Raw genomic sequence first — 23529 nt, forward strand, 5'->3', positions numbered from 1 at the left:
CATCTGTCATATGGGGATAATAAGTGTACTAACCCTGTAGAGTTGTGGAGATTAAAAGTGAGGTTAATACATGTAAATACTTAGGACATTACCTAATAAATACAAAGTTTGCAAAAGGTATTAGATGTCTTGATGATAATGACAGTGATGAAAAATAGTTTTAAATCTTAATCCTGAAGTAATACTGGTTGTTTTACAACATTTTCCGAGCTTTCAATTTTGTTTCGCTATTTAAATCGTGTCTCCCAACTGTAGTTTCTAAATGGATTTCACAGGCAAATTGAAATGTCTTCTCCCAACTGATAAAGACTTCAGATCATTTAGTGGTTTTTTTTAAAATTTTATTTATTTATTTTTTATACAGCAGGTTCTTATTAGTTATCTATTTTATACATATTAGTGTATATATGTTAATCCCAATCTCCCAATTCATCCCACCACCACCACCCCAGATCTTTTAGTTTTAAGGACATGTGGCTTTCTAATCTGAGCTAGTTTATTTTGAGAACATAACAAGTAGGGTATGAACATAATCTTGTGTGTAGTGAATAATGTAGCACAGCTGCCCTCTGCATGTTTATTGTCTGGGCCATTTGTTCATTTGCCACATGCACCTGAGCACCTAGTGACTTCTGGGTACTCGATCCCTGCTCTTGGCCTTCAGTCTGCTGGATCAGGAAGAACTTTATCAAATAACCCCACGAAAGATGATATATAAATACAAACTGAGCAAAATGCTATGAAAGAAAGAAATATAGTTCTAAGAGAGTACTTAACAAAGGAGCTAAGTACAGTTGACACAGAGGGATGTTAGGGAAGGCTTCCCTCAGGTCTGAAGGACCAAGAGGAGTTAAGACAGGTTTGCAGGGAGGGACGGATGAGAGACAGAGAGAAAGATGATTTCATACAGGAGGAGCACCGTGAGCAAAGTATTAGTAGGTGGAGCCATGGCGTATTCAAGCAACTGCCAAAGGCCGGTGTGGCTGCAGCTCTGTGCACAATTGTGTGGGCCTCATGTGCTCTTCATCATAGAAGCAATGGAGAGGAATCAAAATACAGAAAGGAAATGGAGTATAATCTAGAAAAATGTTGAATTACTATGTTGTATACCTGAAACTAATGTACTACTGTAACTCAACTGTACCTCAATTGAAAAAAAATACAGAAAGGAACAAAACTCTAATTATAAAAATTTATCATATCCCTATACCTTGTAGCTGTTGTGGATTATGAAGTTACTTAGTGCATATCTACTCTAAAAAAAAGTTTCTGTATTCTGCTTTTAGGTAGCTTGCTTTGTCAAATTTGTACCTATTTTAATGCCTTTACTAAAAAAACAATGTAGCAACACATAAATATTGTCAACCATAATCCTCCCATTTTAATGATAATTTTTGTCGTTTTTACTTTCTCACTTTTTTTATCCTCACTAGTAATGAAACCAGAAATTCCAACAACGCCAGTCCCTGACAAGGCTGCCTTGTCAGAGGAGGAGATGGAGAGAAAGTCCAAATCTATCATTGATGAATTTCTACACATTAATGATTTTAAGGTAAACGAAATTTTTAAAAAAGAAAGCAACAACAACACAGAAAGCCCTGTGGCAAGAGACAGAGGAACTTGGTTCTGGTATAAATCAGTTATTGTGAACTGACGAGACTTAGAGTGAGTAATCCAAGCCCTGCACAGTTCGGTTTGCACAACTTTGATGCATTTCGGCCAAGTACTCTCTTTTAAATTGATACTGTAGTTCACAAGATCAATGGTTAGGAAGGAAGAACGGGCATCAATCCATTCCCACTATGGAGTAACCAAATTGACTTTGATATTGATGAACAAAAAACAACACATTATCATTATGAGGAATTCCTGGCTCCTTATATATTACCTGTCATTATATTTACAGTCATTTTATCATCATTCTCATATTAACTTTAAAGTACAGCTGACATTACTTTTTCTTTATTTCGTAAGTGGAAAACTGAGGCACAAAAGAGTAAGTAATATGCCAGGGTCAGACAGCCTAAGTGAAACATTTCAAGATGTGGCTTTCCATTTGCCCTTCTTTAACCTTAACCTTCACCTTGATCTTCATTTTAAGATAGCAGTGAATAAGATATACATACTGCCTGACTTCACGAGCCCTATAGTCTTAAGCTAGAGACAGATCATAAACAGATAAATTCCATAAATAGTTAAACTGTAGTAGACCTATAGGGTCTTAGGAGAGATCATATAATGAGGCCTAGTTTAGGGATCTGGAGTCAGCAAAGGCTTATCTGTTAAAATATTTGTCAGATACATTAACTACTTTTGCTTTGGCAAAAGCTTACTGAAATTGTCCAAAATTAACAAGAAGTAGGAAGAAGTTTTGCTCATGAGCGAGTTGGAGAGGAGTACTTTGCAGAAACCCTTGGAAATGCAACAAAAATAAGTGAACATTAGCTGGAATGAGCCAAAGAACTGACTTCATATACTGTGATTTGATAGATTCCTGGAAAACGAGGAGTATTCTTACAAATTGGCAGCACAGCTTTTTTCTTATGTGGAAGTAGGGAAATGCGAAAGAAGAAAATGGAAAGACTAAGAAAAGATGAAAAACAGAAACAGTAAGGAAGAAAGCAGTAGAGATTGTCTTTAGAAATAATTTAAAGGATATACAAAGTCAGTGAGCAACAAATACTTTGAAAGAGGAAAAGTAGGACCCTGTGATGAACTGGAGGTTTAGGAAGAAAAAGACCTTCGTAACACTTAGGTGTTAGGTGCAACAGGAGGACCCTTTGAAGATTCTTTAGCCCTAGACCAAGCCTGCACTACGGAAGGGACAGAGTCAGTTATGACTCATGAATGTCGTTATGCATTGTACAAGGCAGCTCTGCTGCTGAGTGGCAATAAGAACCAGGTGATAATGTTGGACGTAGTGAGGACTTACTATGTGCCAGGTGCTACTCCATATTTTATGTGTATTAGTTTATTTAATCCGCATAATACCATCCAGACATTAATATTATTATGATAGCCATTTTTACAATAAGGAAACTGAGGTGCAAAGATGTAAAGTAACTTGCTCTAGGTCATACTGCTGGTAAGTGGTAGACTCAGGATTCAAATCCAGGCTTCTAGCTTCAGAGCATAAACTATACTTTTTCTTATTACCTTTAGGGTATTAGTGTTCATGCTAAAGGTTTACAGAGCTCATTCTAAGGAAGTTTTTTTCCCTAATATTTTAATAGGTGCTAATATAAATTAATATTTATTGAGCCTTTGTTTTGTGTTTGGCAATGTGCCAAGTGCTTCTATCAATATATACATATTATATGCAATCCTCATAGTAACCCTATGATAGGAAGTCAAAGCTGAGATTAAGTTACATCCCTAAACTCATACAATAGTAAGTAAGTGGCAGAGCCAGGGTTCAAACCTTCGTTTGTCTGACTCCACATCTTGTGTTTTTAGCCTATGTGATACATATATGTATTGAGTACCTGAAATGTGCCAGCCACATTTTAAGGAGTACTTCCTGGAAATATTGTAGTATATGTAGTGAACAACATAGTCTGTTTTTATGTTTCTTTTATGGAGTTTATGTTCTAGTGGGAGATACAGACAAAGCTGCCCTAAAAATAAATAAACAACTACTACAAAAAAACAATGTTATAGTACAGAGAAGTAAAATTAGGTGGTATGATAGCTGGTGATTGGGCGGTCACAGGGACTATAGGAGGTGTCATTTCAGCTGAGAGCTCAAAAACAAGAATCAAACCGTTAGAAAATCAGGGAGAAGGGTAAGATTATGAACTGCTGTGAAATTAGAAGCTTCTCATTAGAAGTTCCATGATGTAGTTAGTTGGCCTGGTAGGCAGATTCAGTGACTAAATACTCACTGGAAGACACTTAGTCACTTCAGGTTTAGTACTGAGCACTGAGTACTTGCATTCATTTTTACTCTCTCCTGGAAAGGTCTTTTAATGACGATGATAGGCTTAAAATGAGGTAAAAACCCACAAGGATAAAGAGCATAAGGAATAGAGAGCAGCAGCATTCTGGAAGTTAGAAGGATGAATGGTAATTTACTGAGCAAACCATGAATGTGCGTGAGGTGCAGATGGGGCTGGAAACAGAAGGACTGATTGGTTAAAAGTGTATGTAAGAAACAGCTTTACATGACAGTTGTTTCAAAAGTACCAGTGTCATAAAAAGACAAAAAAGAGAAAGGACTGATCTAGGCTAAAGGAGTCTAAAGCGGGAATTGGAGTTCCCTGATGGTCCAGTGGTTAGGACTTGGAGCTTTCACTGCTAGGGCCCTGGGTTCAATCCCTGGTTGGGGAACTAAGATCCCTCAAGCCGCACAGCAAGGCCAAAAAGGAGTCTGAAGAGACATCATGACATGTGATGTCGGGTTTCAGTTGGATCCTAGAGCAACAACAAAAAAAAGATATTAGACATTTGGGGACAATTGTGGAAATTCGAATATGTACTATATATCAGATATTTTTGTTGACATTATTGTATGAATGTTAAATTTCTTGGATATATGAAGAGAAAGAAAGCTAACAACTGATGAATCTAAATTGAAGTAAAGGTATACAGGTGTACCTTGTATTATTCTTTAATTTCTCTATAGTTTGAAAATTTTTTAGATAAAAAATTGATGTGGGAGGTATTAAATAAAGTAGCAGAGGGGAAATAAAATAGCAGTGAGACACCCAGATATGCCTTACTCCCTTCTTCAGTCAGGAGGCTGCCCTTCTCACATGCATCTTCCCCCTCAGAAGAGCTACTCTCTTCAGATGTTGAACCAAAGGATTTTGGACTCAGACAAAGTTGAGGTAGCTGAGCGCAGGGAGGCACACTGCTGTATTGGTGATTCAGTGACCCTGGCTGCCAGGCTTTTATCCTCCAGATCAAAGATATTGACCTAGCTAGATCATCCCATGGTAAGGACCAGTTTACAAGCCCCACATCCCAAGATCTTCCTAAAACGTTTTTAGTACTTCAGCTAACCATGTCAACTTTACTATGAAGGAAGACATTTTTCATTGAAGATTTTGCAAATATTACATACCCAAACAGAATTACCTCAGTTGCCACATTAAGGCCTTTGAATCATGACATTGAATTTCTATTTAAATATTATTTCATAATATACCATTTCCAGTTTTAAAATGATCATAATGTAGGTAAATATTGTGTAGAAAAATACATTTTTGCCTCTGGTCCTTTGAGTGATCTTTAATAAAATTGTTAATCTAAACACATTAGCCTTATAAAGATGCACTATTATTTTTAAATATGCCTAATAATATTGCCCATATTAGCCTGCATTTTACTGAGCTATATTAATGTTTAACTATATATATATATATATGAAAACTGTCTTGTTCTTAGAGTTGTTTACTGACTTTGTCATAAGTAAAAGATTTTAAACTTATTTTTACACTCTGGTAATTCTATCCATATTTTGGAGTAAGCTTTTATTTGCTATTTGAACAGGAAGCCATGCAGTGTGTGGAAGAGCTGAATGCCCAGGGCCTGCTATATGTGTTTGTGAGAATGGGTGTGGAGTCCACCCTGGAAAGGAGCCAGATCACCAGGGATCACATGGGCCAGTTACTGTATCAGCTGGTGCAGTCAGAAAAACTCAGCAAACAGGACTTTTTCAAAGGGTCGGTATCCTACTCGAGAGTGGTATTCAGTTACTAGGCTCTTAAGTAGTCTTTAATTTTAAAAGTACATATCTTTTTAAGTGTTTAGCTGTTTCCGTAGATTAAAACTGTATCTACCATAATATGTTGATGTATATTATATTGATAATATGTTGGTTGATATGATGGCATTGTATAGATTGTGCTAGGGCATAATGGTTATTTTCTGATTTTCTGTATCTAGTTGTTAGACATATATTATGATGTAGGTAAGATAGCAGAGACCCCCTTAACTGTCGGGAAGCTCTGAGCTCATCAGCCCATTTATATGTAAACCCCTGCATGTTCTCTAGGAAAAAGCTTTTCTTTGTGAGAAAATTAACTTAAACCTAAAAGCCTTATTCTTTCAGTAAACCCTGGTTCATTTTGGACAGGAAGTGCTTGTCTGTTCACTGTACCCCCATAGAAGCATATGTAACTCCCAAGTTGTTAATGATATAGTTTATTCCAAGTTGGTTTCATTATGATTTCTCTTGATGGCTGGTTTGATGAAGTCTGGCTGTCACTTGTGTTATATCCTTATTGGATCAGGTTCTGATTATCTTTGTGATCATCACAAATGCATGGGTCAGGTTCTTTGTGGTACAATCACAGAATCTTGCCCAGGCTTATGTTCTAAAATCAATATTTAAGGCGAAAATTGCATATGGTAAAAAATTTTGTTTTAGGAGCCATGTTGTGCAAAGGTAAACATAGAACCACACCCAGGACTGACAGGTACCCACTTTCTAAGAGAAAAGGAACTAAGACCTCCTGAAGGATAAATGTCAGATGGGATAAATCTCACAACTCATACTCACTCGGGGTATATGCTCGTTGAGCGGGATGGCCGTAAGAATTCTGCACTATTTAAGTTATTTTTCTCATTGTAAGTCTTCTTTGCCAATCTTTTTTGTGTTCTTGTAAATTAAATGCTGGTGATCACTGTATATCTTTCAAATATGGCCAACCTCTTAGAATAGTGTAACCATTAAATGCCAAGGTCGAATGTACTTAGGAATATTCATTTGATTTTGTAAGGAATGATGACATTGTCCTCAAGGTCCCAGAAGATGTATATTTGTTCCTAGGATCATTAAGAAGTTATCCTTCATCAATGAGCTAGATTTCTCTTGATTCAGTGACTTGACTAGATTAAGGCCATCTGACCCAGTTAACTTATTAGTAAGAAACTTTGGCAAAAGTTGCTATGGTTGTTGGCCTTTAAAAGCCAGGATGTTTTTTCAGTTTTAAAAGAGATATATGAGATTCACTCCAGTAACCAGCCAGTGTAAATAATAAGAGCAAATGAGGGTATTTACAGCCTCACACATTGAGTTTTGCCCCTAGCCAACTTGAAGCTATAGTTTCAGTAATACCTATTATATTAATTTATAAATATTTGCTTTTTACCAGATACTATGATATATTCACCAGCAAGTTTTGGAAATGAGAATGCTAGATTACTATTTACCATTTTCTGTCTCTCTTCAAACTATACTCAGAAGTTGATTCATACCTGGAAAGCCCTCAAAGGAGTGTGTTCTAGCTTCATTGGCCTTAATTGAACTTGTGAGGTGCTAGCTTGGTTTCTAAGCTACCTCACACATTTTCATTTCTCTTTGTGGGATTCCCTGAGGAAAAAGTGTCACATCCAGACATGGTGTCCACACTTTCATGGTGGTGCTGTCGCCGCTGCTGGCAGTACAACCACAACCACAGCCTTTTATTTAGACCAGAAATGAGATGAACACTTCTGTGTCTCGGTAACTACTTCATCTCTCTCTGTCCCTCCTTCCTCTGCAGCTTGTGATAATGCAGCGGCTTCAGGCCCAGCTTTTGATACTTAGTTAGACCTAACCATCCTTAGACCAAGAGCCCTATGAAGACCCCTGTTCTTTTCTAAATGCAGAGGCCTGGCACAGTGGAAACAAAGAGATAGCCTCTTGGTTATTATTTACCAAGAGCCTTCTTGCAAGTAGATCGTAGTTTCCCAATTGCTTCTGAAGCCTAAGTTATAAATAGATCATATTGTCCAGAGAGGCACATTTCACTGGAGCCACAGAAATGCCCTGTCTTCTGTCTCTTTAGTCCCAGTATCCAAAGATCTGTGTCCTTACATAGCGCTGTGGAGGAGCACAAGGTCAGCTTTCTTGGATGTTGATACTGCTTAGATGCCAACTTCTGAGCAGTCATTAAAGCTGTGATGGTTCTGGAAAACAAAGGAGAAGACCTCCAACTGTCAATCTGCCCCTTCTCCTACAGTTCCCCAAAGCATGCACTGCTACTTAAATAGTAAGATAGACTAGACAGAAATTTCAGATAGGCTCTTTGTGTCAGGTGGTTTATAAATAAAGCTTAGATCCTTTGGAATTTTCCTTACAAGATGCTGTATCAACTCTGAGCATAATAGTTGCTGTAATATAAATAACATTTCCACAACATCAAGCCATCCTCTTGGAAATTTCAGGACTTGAATCTAAATACTTTATGATGCAGATTAGATAGGTAGGTACGTGGGCACATTACTGTGTAGGTGCATTTCAAATAGTGTGGTACAGTCATTTAATATCATGGCCTCAGAAGACTTCTTTTTAAAAACTGCCTACTAAAAGTAGTTGAGTGTAGCTCAGTGTTCACCATGGAATTGGAATCTCTTTGAAAGTGTAATAAACAAATGAAAAACAGGACAGTAAAAATTGGAGTTGACTAGAGACATAAAATATGTGCCCTTCAAGGAATCTTGATATATTAATATTTCATTTTGGGAGATGCTTATTGGAAAGGAAATTCTTATCTCCTCCTTGGCTACTTTTTTGGAACTTTTTTGATTACTTTTTTGGAACTTTTCTTGCCACTTAAGGCAGTTCTGCTTTGGTAAAAAGATACTATTTGGCACTTACATGGACAAGCAGACTAAGTTCCATATGCAAAATGGTAGAGGTGCTAGTTAGCAAGCGAAGACCCCATTTGCTCACATAGGTAAGATTTAGTTTAAATATTCTCTTTTGTGGTATTCCTTTGAAGATGGTACTGGCTTTTTAAACCTTTTTATTTATTTCTTCCTTTTACCTGTAGTTAGATTCTCTAATGATCAGTCATAATAATACTTGACCAGTCTGATTTTGAGATGTCTTCATTCTTTCTTCTTTGATTATCTACAGTAAGATTTATATTTTTATTAAGTTATCATAATGCAAATTGTAGAAGATGCTGCTTGACAATATCATTTCCAATTGCGGTAGATTATTTTGCCTTTTTTAGCAGATGTCTAATCAGAACTTTACTGAATTAAAAAATATATTTCTAACTTTTAACAATGTATTGCTTTCTTTAATTAAATTTTAGACAGGAACCCAATATATAAAGTAAATAAAAGTAGAGTTTCTGTAGTTGAAATGGGGGAAGGGATGTCCTAAGTCCCACTTGTGGACCTCACGGAAGTGCAGTTTAGTGGGTGTGGTGGTCACTACATGCCAAGAAGCAAGGCTACGGTGTAGCTCTATTTCATTTATTCAGCCAGCTTCTGAATGTATATTATGTAAGGCATAATATACATTCAGAATATATATAATATATAATATATTATGCAAGGCATTGTTACAGGCTAGGTAGTAGTCCAAAGACATAAAGATAATTATCTAGCAGCTTCTGCACACCTAGGATTTTTCTTTTAAAATCGTACAAAAGGATTTAGGAACTGTAAATCTGAAGAGAAATAAGTCTCTTACAAGCTTTTGCTTCAGATATCCTATGTTCAGCCAAATATTTTTTTTTTATCAGCAGTATGGATTTGATCAGTGATTGTGTTCTGCAAATTATACCATGATAAACTGACTAATCAAGAAAGTAGAAAACCGGGGCAAGAATATGGGTATCTCTTTGTTGTAATATGAGATGAAAAGAAGAGCAGATACATTGCTGCAAGACCAAGACGGCTACGGTTGTCTCATGGGCTCATTAAACAGTTTAATCTATACCGCTAACCCATGGAACATGAATAGGCATTACAGGTGATCAACCCAGAAATCCTGGAGCCCGGCCAGATGATGTTCCATCATTGGCACATTAACCGAGCTGAAAGTGGACATAATGAGAGAACAGTCAAGAATCTGTTGTATAGCAAATAGATGTCAAATAATTGCAAGCTGTGAGGTCACAAAATTGTCATTAAGGATTCATGAAGCCCAGAGTTAGATAATGTGGCTGAGCTGCCAATTGTTTTGAAATGGCACCTTCAGGAAAAGGGACCCTGCCTTGTAGTTTTTAAGTGAAAAAGTGTTGTGTAGGCCTCTGAGGTAGGTAAAAAGAATGGCACACTCTGGCTAGAAACTGGAATTGCAGTGAAAAAGCACACATTTTATGTGTGCAGAGATCTAAAAGGATAGGAAGACTAATACCACCTGCTCTTGGCCCCTTCATTCATTCGCCCTTTCCTTCTGATTATGTGTATTTCCTTGTAATTATGTATATGTCTCCTATAGTTTAATTCACTTTTGTTTTTGGACTTTTTAATGTGCTCTATATTGGAACGATTAACAAAGTCTTGAGTTATGTTTTTATACTTAAAATGAATAGCTATGATTTTCAGCCTAAATAAGACTGTGCTGATGTTTTGTATTTGGTGTTTCTAAATTTTATATAGAAATTCCATTTATTTTACTTCACATTGAGAAATATTCCATAGCATGAAAGCCTGAAACCATTAGCTTTTCTTTAGAGGTCGAACAGTTTGTAACATGTCATAATGACGATGTTATATAGTAATGTTGTCAGGCTCTTTTGTATCCATCCAGTTATCTTCCCCATTGTAAGCTCCTCATTGACAAGGATTTTTGTCTTTTCTTCTCCTTGTATCTGGTCTGCATTACACTAAGTTTTTAGTCAGTGCTTCTGACTGACTCAGAGGATATGATACTCAACTGTGGTGAACTATTTATAGTGGGGGAGTAAATAGAATAGCTTGTTACCCTAGAACATCATATAACTGCCCCATTTTCATCATTTAAGTCTTTCAGATGTCACTTCCATACAGAGGTATTTTCTGATCACCCTCTAGGGATAGCCTAGTACCATAGTTCATGTTCTTCAGAGAATTAGCCCTGTCTGCAAATAGGCTTTTGGTTGTTTTGTTTTCCTCCCCACACTAATATAAGCTCTTTGAGAGCAAAAACTTGTTTACTTGATGCCTAGAAGAGTACCGAACATAGTAGTTGTTTAATAGGTATTTGTTGACTGGTTTTTGGTCTGTTTATTTAATGTTAACTTTTGAATTACATTTGCATGTGAATTTTTTTCCTGTTCTTTTTCAGTTTTTCAGAAACATTGGAATTGGCAGATGACATGGCCATTGATATTCCCCATATTTGGTTGTACCTTGCTGAACTGGTGACCCCCATGTTAAAAGAAGGCGGAATCTCCATGAGAGAACTTATCATGTAAGTTATACTTGTTTCTTTTGATGTATATCTAGTTAAAATGACTCAGAGCTTACCAGCTGGCTTTCTAGCATAGTGCTCTTGCTGTAGTGCTTTTGAAGACTCTCACACGCAGCCTGTGGCTCTTTAAGACTTTTAATTTCAGTATAAAAATGTTATATTTTTCTAAATTGGAGAAGTGATGGGGATATAATAGCCCTGTGGTCCATTAAGGTTAGATATGGCTCCAGAATCATGTAATTGGAAGGTGATTGCTCCTGGAAGCTTAATGTTAATCTGACTTTTATGTCTCTCATTGCTCCAATGCTGTAAGAAGTTATAGTTCCACATAGTAACTTTCAGACTGTGGTACCTGCATAGCACATGCTCAGGTTGTTTTAAAAGGAGCTGAGCTCTTAGGCATTTCTAGATTTGGACGTGAGTGGGAAATTGTTGCTACATTGTGTAGACTAGTATTTCCCAAACTCTTCTTCAAAACATTAGTATTTCCCCCAAAGCTGTTCACATAGTCAAACTCTACATACTATTGTGTCCCTTTTCTTTGAGATTCACAAAGCGTATTATAGCACATTAAAGGTTATGAGAATCCTATAGTAAAACCAAGCAACAAATAAAAACTTTAGCTTTGTTTAAGTCAGCAGTGCTTCACTTAATTGACTGTAGAATCGTTTTTTGAGGAATAATTATTGATATCCTGTGGAACACAGTTTGGGAAATACTGATATAGACTGTGAGAAAATTGGTTCCTTTCTGTTTCATCTGTATTCTAAAGAAAAGCTTCCGTTCTTAAAAACACTTCATAGCTAAGCTTCACAGCTCCCTGCTACCTAAGGTGCTTCTCTTCTTTCGGCTTAAGGTGGAGCTCATGTAAATAAACAGATTGTTAAGTGAGACTTATCTTTGCATTGCTTCCGTCACTGAAGCAGTTAGAGAAAAAGGCAAAACCCAGGAATTCTAAAGTCTCTTTCCAGCTTCCCCATGAAGCGTAAAGTGAACCTGAAGTCTCTGAACTACTTCCGAAAATTATTACTTAGAGATGTTCTGGAATTTTGGCTTGCCCAGTATTATTTAGGTTGCACAGTATCTGTTCTTTCGGCACACATTGTTTGCATACTGTTCTAGAACAGAGAATTTGTTCAGAGGTACTTAATCACTACTCCTATCTTTTACAGAGAATTTAGCAAACCTTTACTTCCTGTTGGAAGAGCTGGAGTCTTGCTTTCTGAAATATTGCACCTTCTATGCAAACAAATGGTGAGTGTTAAACTGAGTGTTGGATTTAGCAGCCTATTGGGAAGTGTAGTGATTTTGATCTTGGGTTATCCGTGAAAAGCTTAGGTATCACTGTGCATGTAACTCTCTTAACTTCTATTATTTGAAGAAAAAAAAAAAAGTGAGGTTTCTGGTTCAATCTAGTTTCTTCCAAAGGTATATTTGTCCTTCTGTTTTCTTGTAATTTGGGAAAGAATTATCTAATCTCAGATTTGGTACAATTCTAAAGAATCTCAAGATGTATTTTATTTGTGGCTAATGATTTTATCTTCTCTTGAAACAAAATGGCTATATTATTTATACTTTTTAATAGATTTCAATTAAAACTCCTCTGCTTTCAGAGAAAGATAAGATTCATAAAATGATTAATTTTACAATATTTTTGGATCACAGGCTAGGTAATCTGATTAGAAATAGGTGGTAAAAAAAATCATATTGATATCACTTACATGTGGAATCTAAAATACAACACAAATGAACTTATCTACGAAACAGGAACAGACTTACAGACATAGAGAACAGACTTTTGGTTCCCGGGGTGGGGTGGGGGTGGGGGAGGTACGGGAGGGATGGACTGGGAGTTTGGGATTAGCAGATGCAAACTATTATATGTAGAATGGGTAAACAATAAGGACCTACTGTATAGCACAGGGAACTATATTCAATATTCTGTGATAAACCATAATGGAAGAGAATGTGAAAAATAATGTATATATATGTATAACTGAATCACTTTGCTGTGCAGCAAATTAACACACCATGATAAATCAACTATACTTCAATAAAATAAATTTTTTAATGGCAAAAAAAGAAATAGGTGGTAAAAATGATTCTGCAGGATTGTGAATTTCTATCTTAAAGTTGCATTTATTTTAGTTTAATAAATACTGCATAATTCTCTGCAAAGCTCTATGCTAGGATTTTAGTCTGCAAAGATAGCTAAACCTTCAAAGAATTTATAGACTGGAGAGGGCGACAAACAAATCTAAACCAATAGTTTCAAAAGAGAGTGTCAGTGCTATATTAGAGGTCTAAGACATTTGGGAAAGTGGTGTAGCTTCACAAAGGTGATGTAACTCCTGGGGTGAGAAACGTCAAAACAAAACAACTCACGTATGAAAATTTTAGAGTGATTTCTGACTTAAACTATTATACTTATTTGTGTAATAGTTATTCATAGATAGGTGTACTAAACAGTCTCGTCTCTAATTCTAGTTGATTATCTATTTGTTCTTAATATTCTTTGCTTGATGGCACTAAAGTTTTTATTGAACCCTAATTTGTAGCTCCAGAATTTTCTCCTCTTCTACCTACTTGACTTTAGTCCTTAAAATTCAAATTCTTGTTAACTTTTATTTGTATAAACAGAAAGCAAATTCTCACTTCTCCTAACTAAAACAAAATTCTCATAGAATATAAGCTCTGGAATTAGCCTGAGTTTAAATCCTGACTCTGCCAGGTTATCAGCTATACCTTGGGCAAGTTAGTCTGTGAAATAACTAGTACATGTTCCTTAGATGACAGTTGCAGCCTCAAAGCCTGACATTTTCCTTTATCACTGTGATTTTGTTCAGGCAGTGGACTTGTATCTCCTCATCAGTTTTCCACCTGACAGCAGCTCTTCTCTGTTGTTTCTTGGGCTCAACCTTCCACTTTTTCTTGCCCTTGAAATAATTCTCATTCCTTGATCAGGAGCAATGACTTCCTTAGTTATTCTCATGTTAGGTAGCATAATCATAATCTACTTTGAAGAGGGACTCCAGGGAGGCTTATTGAATGGCTTTAATAGCAGATGCATATAGCACTCTCCAGGAAAAGAGACAGTTTTGAATTTATAAGCTCTGTGAATTGGATTCTTTTTAGGTGATTATATTCATAAACCCCAAACACCAGCTTGCAGATCCCCAGATTAGTCATCTGGTAGAAGAAATTATTGAACGTTAAGCAACTGTACTTCATTTACCATTACATTTATGAACATTCAGACACCTCAGTTTGAAAGCTAAGAGTCCTAAGAAATTAACTTCATATCAGCAAGGAAAAGTTTCAGTTTTTTAGCCTTCCTTCAAACTTCTGTACTCTTGACTTCTTTTTCTCCTTCCAATGTAAAAGTAAATGGATTGGACTTAATCTCTGTTTTAGAGCCATAAGAAAGTGGGAGCCTTATGGAGGGAGGCTGACCTCAGCTGGAAGGAATTTTTACCAGAAGGGGAAGATGTACATAATTTTCTCTTGGAGCAGGTGAGTAAGAGCAAGGCTTGTACCTTCCTGTTTGATCGTAGTTGGTCTGTTTCTTAGAGGAGATAAAGGTATTTGTACTAGTATTCCAGTTATTAAAATTAGACCAAAATAGGAATCATGGTCAAGATGTCATTGTAAGTCCATGCTTTAAAGCCACTTTACCCAAAAAAAACCTTGTGATTCCTACGGACAAATATTTTCTGATCTCTCGTCAGAATCAATCCCGATTCTCACCAGGCAACTTTTAACAACATCGTAGCTTTTTGTCTTTGCATTCATTAGATGATAGATAAAAAAGGAAAGAAAAATTTAAGGACTTAGCCACACTTAGAAAACAAGCTACACGTCTCCATGAACCAGAAATGAAATTGATAAATAAAGCAGGGTTAATAGGGCTAAAGCAGCAAGTCTTCTGATCTCTGGGTCTGAAAGCAAATAGAGACAGGTAGAAGTTATTTCTGTGGAGTAATAGGGTCTAGATGCCCCTTTCAAGGTAGAAGATTGGAGACAGGCTTACTGCATGTCACTGAGTGGAAACTCGATAAATAAATACAAGGAAGTAGATATAGTCTTATAGGCAGAACCTTAGCTAAGCTGCCTACTGACTTGGTAACTGGATTCAGAAATCCACAACAAGGCAGACGGCTCCATAGTCAATATAATCTGGTCCTAAGTAAAGAATTGTGGGGGATCAAATAGAGGCAACCATAAAAAGAAGAGTGACAAAACAAAAAAACTTCCTCTCAAAATGATCCTGCAAATCAGAATCCTAAAACACCTGAGGAAAATAAATGCTAAGACAGCCAACAAAATCGGCAATAAGAAGAAAAAAATCACTCTTAGGTAAAAAGAAAATAATAAAGCAATCTGAAAATGACTTTAAGTATATTTTAAGCTGGATATATTTAATCTGGATAAAGACATTAGGTTAACTGTGGACTTTAGCTTCCTTTTGGTTGTAGTCTAGATACACTGAGGAGCACTCCTGCCATGATAATAAGAACCTACATAAGGCATAATTTATCTTGCATAGCTGGGCTTATAAAAAGTGGAAGAAATTCCCAAGTAACAAAACGAATAAGGGGGAAAAAAGCCAAAGATGAAATCGACTCTGAGCAGTAAGCACATGTAAAGGGTGTGTTGCCTATAAGCGCTGCCAGAGATCTTGAAGATGTTTTGAAACGGTCCTAGTTCAATATTACCCTGGCTCCAAGAAGCAGCAAACCAAAATGCTCTTTGGAGAAAACTATACTCAAGAACTATAAAGCTCTTACTTTCTACAAATTAACATTATCTAAATATATGAGTTAATACTGAGAGTTCATTTAACGTATAACGAAACAGGTAACCATGAGTGACAGTAAACAGACAATAAGTGCAAGATTTAGACTCCAAAGACGTGAGATAATGGAATCATCACTCAGCGTATAAAATAACATTACTTTAAAAAGAGGGAATCACAAAAATGAGCAAACATGAAGAGAGTAGTCAAAATGACTGGGCAGATATAAAAAAAGAAGGAGAAGAAACTAGACAGAATTCTAAGAGATGTTATGAAATTTAGAGGATAGAATGAGAAAGTCTAACATGTGTCCAATTGGAGTCCTAGAAGGGGAAATAGGGTGAATGGAGAAGAGGCAATATTTGAAGACACTGTGGCTGACTTTTCCAGAACTGAAAAATATATGAATCTATATAGAAAGCTATGTATACTACATAGGATAGTTACATTTTAGTGAAACTGCATAATGTCAAAAACAAGCAAAAAAAGATTTTAAAGTAGCTAGAAAGAAGGAGCACATTACCTACAAAGGAAAAGCAGACTTTGCAATAGCAACAATGAAAGCCAATTGTTATCAAAGTATACATAGATAACAATGAAAGATGGTGGCGTAATCTTTTTTTTTGGGGGGGGGGGCTGCATCGGGTCTTAGTTGAGGCACATGGGATCTTTCATTGAAGCGCGCGGGCTCTTTGTTGCGGAGCGCAGGCCTCTCTCTAGTTGTGGCGCACAGGCTCCAGGGTGCATGGGCTCTGTAGTTGTGGCGTGTAGGTTCCAGAGCGTGTGGGCTCTGTAGTTTGCAGCACGCAGGCTCTCTAGTTGAGGCGCACGAGCTCAGTAGTTGCGGCGCATGGGCTTAGTTGCCCCATGACACGTGGGACCTTAGTTCCCTGGCCAGGGATCGAACCCGTGTCCCCTGCATTGTAAGGCAGATTCTTTACCACTGGACCACCAGGGAAGTCCTGGAATAATCTTAAAGTGCTGAGAAAATATCAGTTAATCTAGAGTTGACTTCCAAATAAACTAACCTTTAAGGATAAGGGCAACATATATTTAGAAACTTAATAACACACTTCTAAATAACCCGTGAGTCAAACGAGAAATCATAAAAGATTTTAAAAATATTTTGTACTGAATGAAAATGAAAACACAACACATCAAAATTTGTGGGATGCAACTAAAGCCATACTTAGAGTAAAATTTTTAGCACTGAACACCTGTATGTAGGAAACAAGTAAGGTCACAAATCAGTAACTTCAGCTTCAACCTTACAAAATTAGAAAATGGAAGAGCAAATAAAACTCAAAGTAAATAGAAAAAAGGAAATAACAAGAATCAGAGCAGAAGTCAGTGAAACAGAAGAACAGTAGAGAAAAGTCACTGAAGTCAAAAGCTGGTTCTTTGAAAAGATAAAATTGATAAACCCCTAGCCAGACTAATCAGGAAAAATAAAAAAGAGAAGGCACAGATTTCTAATAAAAAGAATGAGAGAGGTGACATTGTATAGATTCTACACATAACAACAGGTAAGAGAATTTTGCGAATAATGTTTATGCCAATAAATACATCAACTTAGTTGAAATGAGTAAATTTCTTGACACAAACTACTAGAGCTGACTCAAGAAGAAGAATAGATAACCTGAATATCTATGAAAGAAATTGAAATAGTTAACGTTCTCACAAAGAAAACTCCAGGCTCCGGTGAGTTCACTGATGAATTCTACCCAACATTTAAGGGAGAAATAATGCCAATTCTGCAAAGAATTCTACACCAATTCTTCCAAAACATTGAACAGGAGAGACTTATTTTCCAACTCATTCTGTGAGGCCAACATTAAATTGATAACAAAATCAAGGGCATTTCAAGAAAAGAGAACTATAGACCGGTATTCCTAATTAACACAGAGAAAATCTTGTCAACAAAATCTTCACAAATCAAATGCAACAGTATATAAAAAGGATAATACATCATAACCAGGTAGGTTTTATCACAGGAATGTAAGGTTAATTTAAAATTTAAAAATCAGTGTATGGATGGAGGGAAGATGATGTAGTAAGAAGGTCCAGAATTAGTCCCTCCACTGCAACAACTATTGAGCTGGGAAGGTCTGTTAGAATCAGCTATTTTGGAATTATGGAGTGGAACACATGCACTACCAACACCAGGAGGATGCTTGATGAAAAAAAGAGTCTGGTAAATTCCAGTGATTTTGGTGTTTTGCATAGAAAGCTATCAGCCCCCAGCTTTGTGACAGACAGCTGAGGAGACAGTAGCACCTTCTTTCTGGCGCCATGTTGAGCAGTAAAGACCTTGTCCTCTGAAGATTGGTGTTGTGTCTTTTAACCTGCCTAGCAGTTCACCGAGTATCTTGTGCAGGACCTTGATGTCGTTTCAGCTCCTCACCCTGAAGCAACTTCTTGGATGGGGTCTGTCAAAGAACTTAAACAGAACACATTTATGTCTTCCCCACGCCCCCACACCCCTCTCTTTTTCTCATTGGATCCAGGCATTCACTGAAATCTCTGAAAGGTCATTGGCTGACTGCAGAGATAATGGATCAGAGACTTCAGTACCCATATATGAGAAGGAATATAGTCCTTGTCTAAAAGTCACTAAACAGATGACTGCAACATCATACTGGGTGAGGGAGAGAATCTGATGTCCAGACTTACTACATTACACTGTCTAGTTTTCAACAAAAAATTATAAAGTATTCAAAGAAACAGGAAAATACAGCTCATTCACAGGGGAAAAAAAGAAAATGACAGAAAGCATCCCTGAGGAAGCCCAAACATTGGGAATACTAGACAAGGACTTTAACTGACTTAAATATGCTCAAGTTGCTGAAGAAAACCATGGACGAAGAAATAAAGGAAATCAGAATGATGAACCGAACAAGTTGAGAATACTGGTAAAGAGGTAGAAATTATAAAAAGGAACCAAGTAGAAACTGAAAAATGATAATAGCTGAAATGAAAAATTAGACTCTTTCAACAGCAGGTTTGAGCAGGCAGAAGAATCAGTCAGTGAACTTGGAAACAGGGCAATTGAAATTGCTCAGTCAGTCAGGAATCACTGATTCAGCACTAATTTACTATGACGAAAATCCATCTTCAGTATTCACAACAGATACACTCTTTTACTAATTGTTTTGGTAATGAAATTTCTGGCATTGTTATATGAAACTGAATATCACTGAATTTTTTAAAAAGTGCCTATAGTTTATTTTTTAAAGAAAACTTTAAATTGTAATAATACATATTGAAAAAATAATCCATTTAACATATAAAGAGGCTTTGAAAAAAGAAATTGCTCAGTTTGAGGAGCAAAGAAAAGAGAATCAAGAAAAATTAACAGAGTCTAAGGACCTAGGGGACACCATCAAACACATCAGTATATACATAATGTAGTCCCAGAGAAGGGAGAAAGGAGCAGAAGAAAGTATTTAAGTATTTGAAGAAATAATGGTCAAAAACTTCCCAAATTTGTTCAAAGATATGAATCTACACATCTAGGAATTTCAACAAACTCCAGGCAGGATAAAGTCAGTTTCACATCAAGATATAATGAAACTGTTGAAAGACAAAAACAAAGAAGAAATCTTGAAAGCATCAAGAGAGAAGAGACTAGTCAGATACAAAGAAGCCTCAATAAGATTAACAGCCAATTTATCATCAGAAACTATGGCTGTCAAAAGACACTGGAACGATATTTTTAAAGTACTGGGCTTCCCTAGTGGTGCAGTGGTTAAGAATCCGCCTGCCAATGCAGGGGACACGGGTTCGAGCCCTGGTCCAAGAAGATCCCACATGCCACAGAGCAACTAAGCCCGTGCGACACAACTTCTGAGCCTGAGCTCTTGAGCCCGCGTGCCACAACTACTGAAGCCCGCGCACCTAGAGCCCGAGCTCTGCAACAAGAGAAGCCACCGCAGTGAGAAGTCTGTGAAGCACATTGAAGAGCAGCCCCGCTCACCTCAACTAGAGAAAGCCCCACGCTCAACAACGAAGACCCAATGCAGCCAAAAAAAAAAAAAAGAATAACTAAAGTACTAAAATTTAAAGACTGCTTATATCTGGCAATATTTCCTATAAAAATGAAGAAGAAATTAAGACATTCCCAGATAAAAACTAAGTGAGTTAGTAGACCTCCCCTGCTAAACTGAGTCTTTCAGGCTGAAGCAAAAGAACACTAGAGTGTAACTCAAAGCCATACAAAGAAATATAGATAACTGGTAAAAGTAACCACACAGGTAAATATAAAAACAAGTATTATTATGTTTTTGGTTGTAGCTCCTCATTTTCTTTGCTATATGATTTAAAAGGCAAATCCATAAGAAAATAACTATAAATATGTGTTAATGGGAATACATTGTATAAAGATGTAATTTATGAAAATAACTACGTAAGGATGTTTTCTCACAGAATTCCCATGAGACCCAGCAGTTGTACTTCTAGGTGTATATCCAAGAGAAATGAAAACATATGGCACCCTGATTTGAAGTCAAATAAACCTGGATTCAGGTTCCAGTTTTCTACCATTTAAGACTTTAAGCAAATTACTTGATTTCTCTAAGCGTCATATTCCTCACATATGAAATGCTTATAATAACTATCTGGTAGAATTTTTATGGGGATTAAATGAGATAATGTTTAAGAAGCACTGAGCATAGAGAGGAACTCACTCAGTTACAAATGATGTTGTTATTAATAAAAATGTTTAAAAGACAAAAAAATGAGGTTCCAGAAAACTTGGCCTTCTGTATCCTGAATTTTAGCTTTCTTCTAAAATGGCTGGTTTAGGGACTCCCCTGGTGGTCCAGTGGTTAAGACTCCACACTCCCAATGCATTGGGGGCCTGGGTTCGATCCCTGGAACTAAGCCTGTGTGCCGCAACTACTGAGCTGGCATGTTGCAACTAGAGAAGCCTGTGCACCACAACTAGAGAGCCCATGAGCCACAACGAAGACCCAGCACAGCCAAAATAAATAAAAATTAAAATGGCTGGTTTAATGCCCTTTTTCTGGAAACCCGAGTACATTCTGCAAGAGGTAGTGATGAGCTGGTCCATAAATTTGAAGCCCAGCCTTCTAGGTTCTAGGAGGATTAGATAACGTATACAGAAACACAGGGATTCTGAGAAATAAATGTTTCTCTCCAATGACCAAGGTAAACTTTACAGCTCACCACTGACTCTGTTTGGCCATGGTAAAGACGTTCACTTTCACATTTTTATGTCATATTAATGAGCAATGTAATTCATGTTTGACTTTGCTGTTGTTGTTAATCACTCTCAGACCTTCAATCATCTATGTAGGTTTAGGGTAGCTTAAAGAGGTATTCTGTGGGGCTTCCCTGGTGGTGCAGTGGTTGAGAATCTGCCTGCCAATGCAGGAGACACGGGTTCGAGCCCTGGTCTGGGAAGATCCCACACGCCGCGGAGCAACTAGGCCCGTGAGCCACAACTACTGAGCCTGCGCATCTGGAGCCTGTGCTCCACAGCAAGAGAGGCCACGACAGTGAAAGGCCTGCGCACCACGATGAAGAGTGGCCCCCACTTGCCACAACTAGAGAAAGCCCTTGCACAGAAATGAAGACCCAACACAACCATAAATAAATAAATTTAAAAATAAAAAATAAAAAAATAAAGGCAGAAAAAAAAAATTAAAAAAAAAAAAAAAAAAAAGAGGTATTCTGTGTAGGTGTTCAAACACCTAAGAGTGTTAGAACAAATTTGGAGAATGTTTCAAGGCTGTGAAAAATTGCCTGTTCTTAAAAGAACTTATGGCCATCTTCTTGTGATTTTGTATGTATATTGAAATGTGGTGGTTGGGATATTTATCAACATTGAATCAGAAAAATTGTAATACTGAATCATGTTTCTAAACTTTATAGGAATATATTTTAAAATGGACATAAGTGGTAAAGACAATTAAAACGATAGAATGAAATTTTTTTTTCACAGAAATCAAGGTAGTTTTTTCTTTGTGGATCAAAGGAGGGTATAGGAATATATCAGAGTCTTCTAAGATATTAGAGGAAAATATGTTAATAATCTTTAATATTTTAATATTCATGGTTTTTGCATAGAGAAACTTCATAAGGCAAAACATACTTATGTACCTCATTTCCTTATACCCTTGAAAATGAAAAATCATTTTGATTATTGATTTTTTTAACTACCCATCTAAGAGTTAAACAATTATGGCATCGTTTCTCACACTCGGATTCAGAATGGTCAAGAGGTGTTTGAAGGACTTGACAAAACTAAAACTGTAGAGTTTTTGACAGCTCGGTGGTAATAGTGACACTAAATCATCAGCTGCAGAAAGGGAGTTAAATTGTACCCTTGCCAGTACTCCCGCCCTGCCTTAGAGCTATGTAACAGCTAAAAGCCAGACTGAAGCACCCAAGGGTATTATGTTAAATGAAATAAGTCAAGAGAAAGACAAATACTGCATGATTTCACTTACATGTGGATTCTACAAAACAAATCAAAACCCATAGATACAGCGAATAGGTAGTTGGTTGCCAGAGGGGAAGGGGTTGGCAGGGGTGAAATAGGTGAAGGGGGTCAAGAGGTACAGACTTCCAGTTATAAAATAAATAAGTTATGAGGATGTAATGTATAGCATGGAGAATACAGTCAATAGTATTGTATTGACTTTGTATGGTGACAGATAATGACTAGACTTATTGTGGTGACCATTTCACAGTGTATACAAATGGCAAATCACTGTTGTACACATGAAACTAATATAATATTGTATGTCAGATATACTTAAATTTTTTAAAAAGACTGAAACTCAGAATGATTTGGAGGAGAAGTAAGCTTTTGTTTTTAAGAAGAAGCAGGGCTATGCAGTATTAAAAAATGGGGAAATATTCAGAAGGATAATGGAGTGAGAATCTTTTAGAACAATAAATATAGAATGGCTTCTGCTGATCATTTTGATTCCATGTGCAATAGAAAAGATAGCCCATGACTTTGTTTTCCTCTCAGGGTGATAATAATATTGAATTATGTTAATAACGTTTAACACTGTATGTTACAGAAGTTGGACTTTATAGAGTCTGATGGTTCCTGTTCCTCTGAAGCACTTTCAAAGAAAGAACTCTCTGCCGAAGAGCTGTATAAGCGACTTGAGAAACTCATTATTGAGGACAAAGCAAATGATGAACAGATCTTTGACTGGGTAGAGGTATAAAGACTATGTCACTTTCCCTGATATCTCTGCAAGAAAGATTCTTGTGGGATCCCCTTCATTCACATATTTACCCTCGCACTTAATGGGAGTTTTTAACTTTAATGAAGTTAGTTTTTATTCTTACATGTTTATGTATTTGAAACTAATCCTGTTTTTCTATTTTTATAAGATTCGTAGTCTTTTATAAAGTCAGGTAAAAATATTCAGAACATAAGCCATTTTTCTGGACCTCTCATTAGTTTTGGATACACCCTGCATTTTACCATTCAAAAATTTGCATTTCTTTCTTAATGTTCTCATGTTTTAAATACTAATCTGGATAAAATTAATAAGCAATATATAATTATTATTAAATGTGTTGACTGAGATTTTCATAACAACGCTCCCTTCTGGAAACTTTATAT

The 23529-nt window shown here is 36.6% G+C and overlaps 1 protein-coding gene across 24 annotated transcripts in view; it reads left to right on the forward strand.

The window, feature by feature from the left end:
* The window catches only part of EIF4G3 (eukaryotic translation initiation factor 4 gamma 3), a 391559-nt gene that overhangs the window by 350648 nt on the left and 17382 nt on the right, over window positions 1-23529 (forward strand). For all 24 annotated transcript variants that reach the window (XM_082372341.1, XM_082372360.1, XM_082372352.1 and 21 more), the window contains 6 exons: window positions 1434-1552; window positions 5494-5666; window positions 10997-11122; window positions 12295-12376; window positions 14537-14635; window positions 22973-23119. In XM_082372341.1, the coding sequence (XP_082228467.1) occupies window positions 1434-1552; window positions 5494-5666; window positions 10997-11122; window positions 12295-12376; window positions 14537-14635; window positions 22973-23119 (746 nt within the window). The remainder of the gene's footprint in view (window positions 1-1433; window positions 1553-5493; window positions 5667-10996; window positions 11123-12294; window positions 12377-14536; window positions 14636-22972; window positions 23120-23529) is intronic.

The sequence above is a fragment of the Balaenoptera borealis genome, assembly GCF_965194805.1.
Source record: "Balaenoptera borealis genome assembly, chromosome: 1".
NCBI lineage: Eukaryota > Metazoa > Chordata > Mammalia > Artiodactyla > Balaenopteridae > Balaenoptera > Balaenoptera borealis.